At 42.4% G+C, this 12,594-nt stretch overlaps 1 protein-coding gene across 3 annotated transcripts in view; it reads left to right on the top strand.

Annotated features, from left to right (window-relative positions):
* PCGF5 (polycomb group ring finger 5) overlaps positions 1 to 12,594 on the top strand; it is a 65,288-nt gene that overhangs the window by 27,116 nt on the left and 25,578 nt on the right. Inside the window, exons 1-2 of one of the 3 annotated variants that reach the window (XM_017804000.1) lie at positions 1,692 to 1,817; positions 2,224 to 2,533. In XM_017804000.1, coding sequence (XP_017659489.1) covers positions 2,422 to 2,533 — 112 coding nt within the window. In that variant the 5' untranslated portion in view covers positions 1,692 to 1,817; positions 2,224 to 2,421. Of the gene's footprint in view, positions 1 to 1,691; positions 1,818 to 2,223; positions 2,534 to 12,594 lie in introns of those variants that run through there. The other 2 variants (XM_017803999.1, XM_017803997.1) reach the window with 2 other exon arrangements.

The following is a 12,594-nucleotide window of genomic DNA, read 5'->3' as shown; positions in this document are numbered from 1 at the left end:
TTTAACCTTTGGGTCATCAGTGTGTACTTTATGGTATAATAATGCAAACAACAGTTAACAAGAGAAGGCCAAAACCATCAAAACACAACTCTTTGTTAAACTGTTACTGTATCCTGGGACGCATTAGGCACAGCATCACCAGCTGGTCAAGGGAGGTGATTGTCCTGCTGTGCTCTGCTCTGCACTGGGGCAGTCTCACCTTGAGTGCAGGGGGGCAGTTTTGGGCACCACAATATCAGAAAGATATTAAACTATTAGAGAGTGTCCAAGGGAGGGCAACAAAGATGGTGAAGGGCCTTGAGGGGAAGCCGTATGAGGAGCGGCTGAGGGCACTTGGTCTTGGTCCAGTTTCAGCCTGGAGGAGACTGAGGGGAGACCTCATCACAGTGTACAGCTTCCTCGTGAGGGGATGCAGAGGGGTAGGCACTGATCTGTTCTCTGTGGTGACCAGTGACAGGACTTGAGGAAATGACATGAAGCTGTCAGGGGAGGTTTAGGTTGGATATTAGGAAAAGGTTCTTCACCCAGAGGGTGGTTGGGCACTGGAACAGGCTCCCCAGGGAAGTGGTCACAGCACCAAGCCTGACGGAGTTCGAGAAGTGTTTGGACAACAATCTCGGGCACATGGTGGGATTCTTGGAGTGTCCTGTGCAGGGCCAGGAGTTGGACTTGATGATCCTTGGGGGTCCCTTCCAGCTCAGCATAATTTGTGATTCTACGCTGCTTCAAAAGATTTTTAGCTTTAGAAACTTCTGTTCACATTGTGAAGAAATAAGCTTATACAAGATAAATATTTTAGCAGCAAAAATTATGTATGTCCTGTTGAATTACTCTATGTCTAGTTGATCATGTATTCATCATTGCACTGTAACTTTAATGGTAACAGTTTTTAATGCACCTGACTGAGACTGCCAGTTGATTTGATGCACATGGAGATCTCTTGGATGGTAAATATTCCAGAGGTAAGAATGGATGGCAGGAGCAGGCCAAAATTATTAAAGCCTTCTCCTGTTGCAGCACTTACCAAAGGATGAAAGGGAGAGTGCATTGGAGGGCCAATGCAAAGTGAGTATTTATCTAAAAATGTAGAATGGAAAAGCAAATACCTAGCACAGTCACAGGTAAAGTGGTGGCATTGCAGATGATATAGAAAATGCCTCCTTAGGTTTTTGTCATTATTGTTAAAAGCAGCGAAGAAGAAATTTTCCAGAAATAGTGCAATTGAAAAATGAAGGCCACTTTAGTTTTCTGGATAATTACTTGGTAATAATATGGCACATTTCTTAGAACAGGGGAGCAAAAAGCAGATGCCCTGAACCGTGGAGACAGCTTTCACTCGTGCTTAGCCGTTCTCTGGCTAGTTGGTCCCGGTTCGAGGAAAACACATGTATGTTCACAGGATTTGGGTAACTTAGTCCAGTGTTTATCGTTTCCATTCGCGGGCTGGAGAAATGAGTTTAACTTTCCCTCTTCCAGGGCAGAAGCTGAAGTTATTTTGAAGAAGCGGTGGCGGGGCCGCAGCGGGGCCCGGGAGGCGGGCTGGGCTCCGCTCCTGCTCTCACCTCGCCCGGCAGCGCCGCCGCCCCGCTCCCCCCGCTCCCCTCTGGAGCTCCCCCGGCGCAGGGCTCCGGCCGCCGCCGCCCGGAGGGCGCTGCGGGGCTCGGCCGGGGAGCAGCGCCTGCGCGCCCGTCCCGCCCGCCCCGGGACCGGCCGCGGCAGCCGGCGGGGAGGAGGGAGCGCCCGGAGCGGGGGGAGGCGCGCCGCCTTTCTCTTTCTCTTTCGCCGGGCGCCCGCCCGAGGCCGCGGGGCTGCGCCAGGTACGGCAGGGGCCGCGGGAGGCGCCGCAGGTGCGGCAGGGGAGGGACGGGAGCCGGGCGAGCGGGGGCACAGCCGGGGCGCCGCCGCCCTCTCCGGCCGCGGCTCCCGCGGGGCGGCGGGGGGGTGCTCCCCGCGGGGCCGCCGAGGCCTGCGGGCCCGGAGCGCCGGGCGGGGTGCGTAGGGAGGGCGGCGGGGCCGGCCCCGGCCCCTGCACCTGTCACCGGCCCCGCGGCTCGTCCGGAGCCTGGCGGGGCGGGGGCGCGGCCTCGGAGCTCGGCTGCCGGGCTGCTGTTATGTAAATAACGGCCCGGTGCCCCCGCCAAGTTCATGGCGACACTGCTCCTCCAGGGCATCGCCGCTGTCCGGCCAGGTTTACACAGCTCTCTCTTTGCACGTGTGTTACAGGTAGGAAAATGACTCGCCTGGCACGGGAGCAGGAGTTATGAGCCATGTCCCCGTGAGACCGGCGGAATTAAGAGCAAATGCCTGGAGAAGTCCAGTTGCACAGAGCAGTGCTACAGCTCTTGTGAACTGCGGGTATCGACGCCTCTCAGACTCGCTTCTCTGGCCCCGAGCACTCTGCCAGTAATTCCTGCCCCACGAATGGCTACTCAGAGGAAGCACTTGGTGAAAGATTTCAATCCTCATATCACCTGCTATATCTGTAAAGGCTATCTCATCAAGCCAACTACAGTAACCGAGTGCCTCCATACCTGTAAGTAGTACTTTGCAAAATATTCCCTTCTTCATAAGTGATGGTTGCTTGAAGTGTTAATGTGTTTATTATGACCACTGTGCTGGTTTTTGTTCACTGAATTTTTACATGAAATCCTCTGAATGAATTCAGTCTCAGCTGGGGTTTCCTAAACACTGGTCTCCAGTCTGGGTCATCTTGAACTGTGTGCAGTACTGTGCTCCACAGTACAAATACACGGAGCTCCTGGAACAGGTGCAGTGGAGAGCTACTAAGTTGATCAAGGGTCTGGAGACTCTCCCTTATGAGGAAAGGCTGAGGGATTTGAGCCTGTTCAGCCTTGAGAAGAGGAGACTGAGAGGGGACCTCATTAATATGTATAAATATCTAAAGGGTGGGTGTCAAGAGGATGGAACCACGCTCTTCTCAGTGATGCCAAGCAAAAGGACAAGAGGCAATGGGCAGAAACTGATGAACAGGAAGTCCTACCTGAACGTGAGTGACCTGCCTGTACTATGCGAGTGACCATGCACTGGAACAGATCACCCAGAGAGGTTGTGGAGTCTCCCTCTTTGGAGATATTCAAGAACCCTCTGGATGCAATCCTGTGCCATATGCTCTAGGATGACCCTGCTTGAGCAGGGAGGTTGGACCAGATGACCCACTGTGGCCCCTTCCAATGTGACCAGTTCTGTGAAAATATGTCAGCTCTGCTGAATGCCTTGTAAAGATACCTCTTTTCTTTCTCCTAAGCTAGTGGTGATTGTGCTGGCTCTAACACCAAACTTGTATCACTGTGGCCTGGCTGATCACAGGTGAGATCATTAGTCAGGTCAGGTGTGCTATTCTGATAATATAACTGTGCTCTTGAAACTTAAGCTAATGTATCTGTTGACAGTGTGCATGATGGATACACAGGTTTGGTCAGTACTGGCACACAACTCTCTGTAATGTGTTCCATGGCAAAATGCAGTGAAGTACTTGAAAGTTGGCAAAATATTTATTTAGGGAGTAGATTTCTTTCAATAAAACTGTTTCAGAAAAAATATTCAGCTTGTCTTAGGCTCCTAATATATCTAAAACATTGGCGTGTATGAATTATATTAAGCATATGAATGGTCCTGTCAAACTCAGTCACCTTACTTCCACACTTGATTTTTTTTACATGTATTCCTGAATAGACAGTAGTTTGATTGGACTTTCTTGAGAATTTGATGCCTTTCCAAATAAGATTTGAACTCTTGTAAAAGAAGAGTAAAGGGAACTATATGTGTGTGGTAGATTTCCCATTTTCAAACCTTTAATATCAGTTAAAAGCCTTGTCTTGGAATTTCCTGTCATTTCTGTGCAGTGTTGTTCTTGCAATTGTTATTGTTGTCTTGCAGTTGTTACTGTCTTCACTGTTAATTTTTACACTATGATGTTATGTCCCCACTATATTACGCACATATAAAATTAAAACAAGCCATTGTGCAGCAGGAAAACTGTGGCATAGTTGCCATCACAGAACCATGATGGGATAACTCACACAACTGGAGGGCTGCAATGGATGCCTATAAACTCTTCAGAAGGGATAGGCAAAGAAGGAGAACTAGTGGGGTAGCACTCTAAGTTAGGGAATGTTTTGGGTGTTTAAAACTTAGTGCTGGTGGTAATAGAGTTGAGTGTTTAAGAATTGGGGGGAAGGCCAACAAGGCAGTATCATTGTGGGAGTCTGTTATAGATCACCCAACCAGGATGAAGAGGCAGATGAAACATTCTGTAAGCAGCTGAGGGAAGTCTCACAGTTTCTAGCACTTGTTCTGGTGGATGACTTTGACTTAGCAATGTCTACTGGAAGTACACTACAGCAGAGAGAAGACAGTCCAGGTGTTCCTGAAGAGTGTGGAGGGTAACTTCCTGACAGAGCTCACAGGAGTGAGGCCCTGATGGACCTGCTGTTAGTGGACATAGAAGGACTGGTGGGTGGAGGCTGTCTTTGAGCACAGGAATCACAAAGGGTAGTCTTCAATTCTTGGAGGAGTAAGAATGTTGTTTAGCACAACTGTTCCTCGGACTTCTGGGGGTCCGACTTTGGAGCCTGGTTGACAGTCCTTTGGGAGGCAGTCCTGAAGGGCAAAGGAGTCCAGGAAAGCTGTACATGCTTTAAGGAGGAAATCCTAGAGACACAGGAGCAGGCTATCCCTATGTCCAAAAGATGAGCTGTCAGGGAAGATGACCAGCTTGGCTGTACAGAAAGTCTTGTCTGGAACTCAGTAAAAAAAAAAGGAGAGTTTATTAGTTTGGAAGAAGGGACAGTCAACTCAGGAGGACTGCAAGGATGTCATGAAGTTATGCAGAGAGAAAATTAGAAGGGCCAAAGCCCAACAGAACTTAATCTGGTTACTGCCATAAAAGAGAATTAAAAATGTGTCTGTAAGTCTATACATTAGCAACAAAAGGAGGTCTAAGGAGAATCTCCATCCTTTATTGGATACAGATGGAAAATAGTGACAAAGAATCAGGAAAAGACTGAGGTACTTAATAGAGGTAAATTAATAGAGGCAGGTAAATGTATTATTAAATTCTTTCCCTTTAAAGAAACTGGAAAAATTCTGGTATTAGCTAATTTTTTTTAAGATTGAAGTTTAATGAACAGTAGTAACTTTTAAAAGGTAGGGGTGAGAGGGAAACAGTTACTTCAGAAATCAGCTCAGATTTGAAAAAATGTTTTTATTCTGTATGTTTTTGTTTAGATAATTTATTTGTTTATTTATTTTCACTCCCATTACAAAACAATAATGGCAGGAGTGTTTTCAGTGGCATCTCTTTCTTTTGTTTACCTGTAGATTGAGAGCTCTTTACTGAGACAGCTCTGTTACTGCCTAGTCCCCACATTAGAGGACGTGAATTTTACTGAGCTGCCATAGAGTTGCACAGGTCTCCTCCCCAAAAAGCTGCCACGTGTTTGGGTCATTAAGTAGAACTGGAGGAAAGCAGGTGATGTTTCCTTAAAGCAAAGTTTAGTTGCCAAAGTACAAAGCTTACAGAGATGGAAGGGAAAATTAAATTAAACAAGTGGTGACATGAAAGTCTTATGTCTGCAGAGGAAAAGGTGACTCTGTGTGGCAGAATTCAGGATATCACAAAATACAATGATTTTAACTATCCTTTGATATTTTTTTTGTACTATTAGTTGCCATAAGTCAAAACATTGTTGCACAAATGATCAAAATCTGCAGATATTAATGGTTGAAGAAGCAGCATAAATTCATTAGGTACTGGGAGTACAATGTATTACTCTGGAAAGATGAAAAGCATGTATTGACATAGGTATTCTCCAGTGATCATAGGGGATCTGTTGTGATCAGTAGCAACCAAAGCAGTTAGGAGTTCATTCGCACATTCTGTGTGGTTGAAAAATGTTAGGTAGTAGAGTTCTGCTCTGACAAATGAGTGCCTTTTTAATAAGGCATGTTTCTGATGGGTTTTTTGGAAATGTTGGACAGATAACTCCACCATTTACTGGGAAACATAAGTGCAACTTGGGCATCAGAAATACAAACTTCCCTATGCTGTGACCAAAATGGTTATGTTGCTGCAAAATAATTACTTATTCTGCAAATTCAGTACTTAATTTCTTTTTTACTACTTCCAACAGAATGATTTTCTCTTATGGGCTGAGACCTTTTTTTCTAGTCTGTTACACAGTTGTCAAGGATGTTTAAGAACTACTTATTGAAGCAGGCTGGGTGTGAGCTAAAGGCCGTTCCCATCATTTGTTGTTTAGTACAGTGTGCGCTTACAAAACTTGGAAAATAAACTTTTCTCAGGAACCTTCTTTACTGTCCTAAAAAAATATCAGACTGTTTACACAATCATAGAAGTGCTGGTTGAAAGGGACATCAGGAGGCTGCCTAGGCCAACATGCATGAGACAAGTTCATTGCCAGCACTGTACCAGGTCAAGCCATGGCTCTGTATAGTTGACATATGGCTTTTCAAGCATGAAGTCTCTACAGCCTCTCTCAATAGCCTTTTCCAGTGCTTCAGTCTTTACCTAGTTTTACTGAATGTCCTACCAAATGTCGATGTGGGACCATTGCTCCTTGTGATACTTGCCACTCCCAAGAAGACAGGGCTCCGTCACTCCTGTAACTGCTGTTCAAGTGGTACAGGCTGTTATTAGATCACCTGATAGTGTATAATATAATTAACTTTTGGCAAATTTGTACTGCCTATTCTTGATTACATTTTTGTCCCTCATGTTGTTGGAAATTGATTCCAGGGGCCATGATGTAATCTGCCATCTTTTCAGGGAGCTAGGGGAGACTGTTGAACTGTATTTACCTGGGTCATCCTTCCCCTCTTTAACAAAGGTGGGTTTAACACAATACCCTTTTCCAGTCACTGGGCACCTTTCATAATCACCATGATTATGGTGATAAGGTTTCATCTTAGTAAATCCTATCTGACCTGTAGATTTGAATATGTCAGGTTTTCTCAGTGGGCCCAAACCTGCTGCTCCTTGTCTGTTGATCATCCCTCTCCTTCCCAAATCGTGCATGGAGATCAGGCTCTGTCTGCGAAGACCAAGGCAAAAAGGTACTGAGGACTTCAAACCTTTCTGTATAACCTATTCCTAAGTTGTTTCCTTCATTCATTAACAGGCAAACATTTTGTCTAAATTTCCTTCAGCTACTAGCATACTTACACAATTCCATTATGTCTCTCACTAGTTTTAGCTATGGCTGGGCCTTGGCTTTCCTACTTTTGTCCCTAAGTGCCAGAGTAGTGATTTTATATCTTTTTGTTTCCTATCCTTGCCTCCACTTCTAATATGCTCTACTTTTGCATATTAATTATTGTGCACCACACATTTAGTGTGCACTAAGCAGTTCTTTAGACAAAATTCCCTGTACAACAGACTGGTTAGTGTAGCGACTGGGACACGGACACCCTTGCTGGTCAGCAAGAGAGTCGTTTATTATTTATTTCAAGCCTCTATTTATAGAGGAACTAGTTTCATTTCTGGTCTGTGAGCTAAGCGTCTTCAACCTATCAACAAGCAATACTTGGCCCTATAAAATTACAGTATGCATATTTCTACCTATTAACAACTAATGTCCATCTTCACACCTGTCAGCTTTCAACATGCTTTCTTCTTTTCTTCAATCATCCTCTTGTTCTGGATCACTCAACCTTTGGCTCCATGCACACTGTAGGCACTTCCTCCCACCTTCTGCCACATTCTCTTCCATTCTGGCAATGTCCACTGCTTCCTTAACCCTTTGTATGCTTGCTCTGGTCACGATCCTCCACAGATTAGCTCTTGAGGTCTAAATAAATTTTCTTTAAAAAAAGCCAGCCAGCTCTCCTAAGTTTCTTTCTAATGATAGTCTCCTTGGGAGATCTGACAAGCAGTTGCTTAAACAACTTGAAGTGCCATCTCCTGGAGTTCAGAATCCTAACTCTGCTGATTAACTGTGTATCATTCCTCAAGATCCGGAACTGAATCCTCCTGAGTTGCTTGCCTCACCTCAGGGCAAGCTGCTGTCTGTGTTCCTCACCAGTTTTTCCCTGTTTATGAAAAGCAGATCAAGTGGTGCATTACTCCTAGTTGGTCACTCTAGTATTTACCTTAAGAAATTATCAACTAAGGCAGTCTAGGAACTTTCAGAAATGACTTTCCATGCAGGAAAATTACCAGATGTGTAATTTTCAGTATCAAACGAATAGTCCTGAAACTGGGTTTTTCAGATTTTGCTAGAAACCTGTGCTCTCACTAGGAGATCACAAAAAACTTTACTGCAGCAAAAACTCACCTTCAGACAAGCAAGCTGAGCTGCTTTCAGACTCCTTCTCCTGTGAAAGCTTTAGTCAATGATGTGTAGCATAGCAGGTTATTTTAAAATAGAAATTTTCAACACAAAAAGTCTTTCTTGGTCATCATGTACTGAAATTATGGTATTCCCTTTCAACAGAAGGGAGTCCAGTTTGTATGTGTCTGGTAATTGTAATTAAGAGTGGAGTGGTCTCACGTGTAGTTTCTGAAAAGGGTGGTTAAGTATATTGAAGTTTGTGTCCTGTTTTTATGCAGACACTTTCTCTAAATGTAAGTGCTTGTAAAGAAGGTTTAAGGTAGCTAATTGAATTCTTCATTATACATACCAAATGGCTTCTGTGCCTACACTGAGATGGGTTTGATGTTCCAGTAGCTGTGTGTATCTTGTGCCGCTCCTTTGCTCAATGGATCAGAGAGTAATTAACTTTGAGAGAGAAGATCCATGGAAGAACTCAAAGGATGGGTTCTGACGAAGAATTTGTCCCACAGTTAACTAATTAAACTTTCTCTTGTAGAATGTTTTATTCAAAAATGCAATATGAAGTTTTATTTAGGTACCTCGTTAACCAACATTTAAACAGTAACCTGGGAGGAGTCTTCCCATTGAACTATATGTGAATTTGCATAAGATATGTACTTTTTTGTTTCCCTAAGATGACATACAGCACAGTCCTGACACTTGTATCTGTATTTTTCATCTAATTACAAAGGTCTGAAAGAATGTGTGAACCAGATATCTCTGTATTGGAAAACGTAGCATTGTCTGTTATGGTTGCCAGCCAATTAGCATATGTCACACAAGTACTTTTATCAGCTGTAGAAAATCATCGTATGTGAGTTTAACTTTTATTGTGTCTCATCTGAAATGTTATAGTACAACTGTGAAATTCAGGTTCTCATTTCTCTGGCCTGTGTACCATATATCAAAATTCTGCAAACTGTGTACATTTTGGTTAAGCAATTTCTTTTCTCCTGTTTGCTGCCACACCATGACCTACAGTAAAGCAAATGATACTGTGTCATTTTGTTAATCTGTACTGGAAGTGTAAAAGGTTTTTGGTTTGGTGTTTGTTTTTTCCCCGAGGAAGTGAATTAAATATATTTGTAATTTAATTGTGGTTAAAGATTCCCTTTTTCCCTATTCTTAGACTTCATCCAATACTTAGACTTCATCCCGTTTTCTGAAAGTGCCAAGTGATAGACTTTGAAAAATGTTCAGTGATCTATATATTGAGAGTAACAGAGGACACTTATACCTATCATATCTGAAAATACTGGTTCATGATCCCTATAGGACTATCATTTATCAGTTCATTACACTTGCGTGCTAGAATTTATATGTATTTTTTACCTTTACATTGCTATTGGTGAATCACATTTAGTTTTGATGGGCAAGTCCTCATAGCACTATAGGTCTCCATGAGAAAAAGTGAAAGTTGTTTTAGATTACTGCAGTATTGATTTACAGTTTCAAGATTTTTTTCATGGCATTGAGCTGGCTGTACAAACACTTGATCCAGATCTGTGTGTTTGTTGGCATAGGGAATACATCCATATAGGACTGGAATAAGATTCTTGGTTCCTTATGATGTTTTTTCTGTACATATTTTACTCAGAGATCTTTCTTACACTGGAGTTTAAGCTCTTCATTAATCATTAAGTCCTTTCCTGGACAGTGCATGGCTTCCAAGGGTGTCACCTTCTTTCAAGTAAAGGTATAAAGACAGCACATAAATATATTCAGACTGAGTAATTCAGTTCCTTTCTATAGATAGGTTTATATTATAAATATTTCTTAAAGTTACATTATTGTGAATATTAGCATGCTCTGTGTTTAGCAGTGGTTAGTGGTTGGGAGGTTTTATGATTTTAAATGTGTGTTAGTTATCTATCCCATGGCATAAAGTTGTTGTGAATAGTAATCATTTCAGATTTCTTCTAGGTGTAAATGAAAGCCATAGCTCAGATAGGCCCTTTTTCTCTTTAGTTTGAAAACAAACAAAAAAACCCTACCAAGATAAAGATAATTAAAATATCTTTACAAGACAAATGAATTAGTCCTTTTCAAATCAGTTAGAACAGTGTCATCAGAGACTTCAAGAACTTCTCTGATGTGAATGGAACAGAGATCCTAAGAACAAGTGAAAGAATTAAATTCTCTTAAAAGAATTTCAGACATACTTTCTTAAAATGCAGGGAAATGCTTTCTGAAGGAGACTAATTCTGATTGTTTATGGAAAAAAATCACTCAGGTATCGACCCTTTGTAAGTCTTTTGAAGAATTTTTGTGCTAATTCTCCAAGAGTCTCAGTCGCAAAAAAAAAAAAATCTAATACAATCGTAGAATGGTTTGGGTTGGAAGGGACCCTTACTTAGTTCCAACCCCCCTGCCGTGGGCAGGGACACCCTCCACTAATTCAAGTTGCTCAGAGCCTCATCCAGCCTGGCCATTTTCCAGATAAGAGAAGCTTATGAGTCCCAAAATTAATATTGACCAGTACTAGTTACATTTGTACCTTTTTTGCCACTTCGTTTGTTCTTTATCAATCATTTTAAGTTGGTGTCAGGTTAGAAAGACTCCATAGAGGTGCTGCTGTTTATACCAGACAGGAGGCTTACAAAAAAAAGAAAAATAAATTAAAGACTAGCTCCTTCCTTTATTATAGCAGTTAGCAGAAGAGGAACTTCATTTCCATTGAAAAAGAGCTAAGAGAATGAGGATTGATGTTCTTGGAGAAGTGATTTTTGTATATATTTTGCTGTCTGTGCCTCTTCCCTATTGTATCACTGTGTGTATGTATCTGGGGTTTGATTAGTGAAGGAACAGAATGATGCCTTCAGTTGCTCCCTGTACTTTGTATTTCAGGTAGGTGACAGAAGGAATGATAGTTCAGCTGGTTGTGGGAGCTGGGATGGCTGAGGAGCTACTGATCAACTTAAAGAATTCCACCTTGTGATGTTTGCCCTTGGGTTGTACAAGTGCAAACACTACATCTTAAGAAAAGCTTTGAGCTGAGAATCTTCATATCTTTTCAATTTCAAGGATAGTTTCTGTTATTTTCAGTCCTAGAGGAGATTCTCAGTCGTATTAATGAGGAGATGTTATAGAAATCTAAACTACATGCATTTCAAAAGTTAAGATTTGTGCTCTGATTTCAGCATGTTCTTAAATGCTCTCTTGGGCTTGCATGGGGGCTTCTACATGGGTGATGAAATTCTCTCTATTATGTAAGTGTAGTGGCAAAATGTTTACTTTTAGGAGTATTAGTTAGAAAAAGTATGTATAAAAATGAAGAAATGTTGTTGTTGGTACAATCACATTTGCTGCTCTGTACTAGACTTCTTACCCTAGGGAATGTTAGGGAATGAATGTGCTAAAATCGATTAAGTCTAGTAATTCAACAAATTATAAAAGATCTGTGATATAAGAAGAGTTCTGTGTTTGCAGGTTCTTGCATCTGTATGCCAGCGCTAAATACCTCACAACTTCAGGTTAAGCAAAAACTAACTCATGTCCTGAGTTCTGAGTGCTGCTCTCATGGCATCAGTGTTCTCAGCTCTTTTGGAGACACCGTGTGCAGAGGACAGTGCTGTGCCCAGCTTAAAGGGCTTGTCTGGCAGGGCTCGTGGGCTTCCTGAGCTCGTTTTACCAGGTCACCAGAAATCTACCCTGCATCCAGCCAGCCCTGCATCCAGCCAGCCTTGCTAGAACCATTTAGCGTAGGGAGAGTGCTGAGAGCCTGCCAGAGAGCTCTGAAGTCTATTGTCCCATGTAAAGTGGAAAGTTCATTGTAATTTCAACCAGAGCTGTGAAGTTAATGTCCTTAAGTTAGTGTTCTAAAGCAGCTGGAAAAAAAACCTATGTAGAGGTCTAATGTGTGTGCATTACCAGCATTATCTGATTTGACATTACTCTTTTGAGCATACTAAAGCAAAGACAAAAGCAGGCTTTGCTTGTTAGGTGACATTTGTTAAAGGAATTTTGAGATTCCTTAAAGTTGTCTTATAATTCAGATTTACCAGCTTGTTTAGAGATGTTTATGCTTCTTTAGGTAATTGCTGAAAGAAATTACAGTGTTTCAGCAGAAAGCATATTGCAATCACAGCAGTCCATTTATTTTTTCAGTCCATTTACTGATGAATTTGCAGTTGTCATTTCAGTGTAGGTGAAGTAATAATAAACAGAGGATAGAGTTTATCTCCATGCAGAATGTTGCAATGCAGTAATAGTAGCAGGCATATTTGTTCTCATCAGCTTG

This window comes from Lepidothrix coronata, unplaced genomic scaffold (assembly GCF_001604755.1).
Source record: "Lepidothrix coronata isolate B3197 unplaced genomic scaffold, Lepidothrix_coronata-1.0 Scaffold8, whole genome shotgun sequence".
Lineage (NCBI taxonomy): Eukaryota > Metazoa > Chordata > Aves > Passeriformes > Pipridae > Lepidothrix > Lepidothrix coronata.
This window is presented reverse-complemented; position numbering and strand designations above follow the sequence as displayed.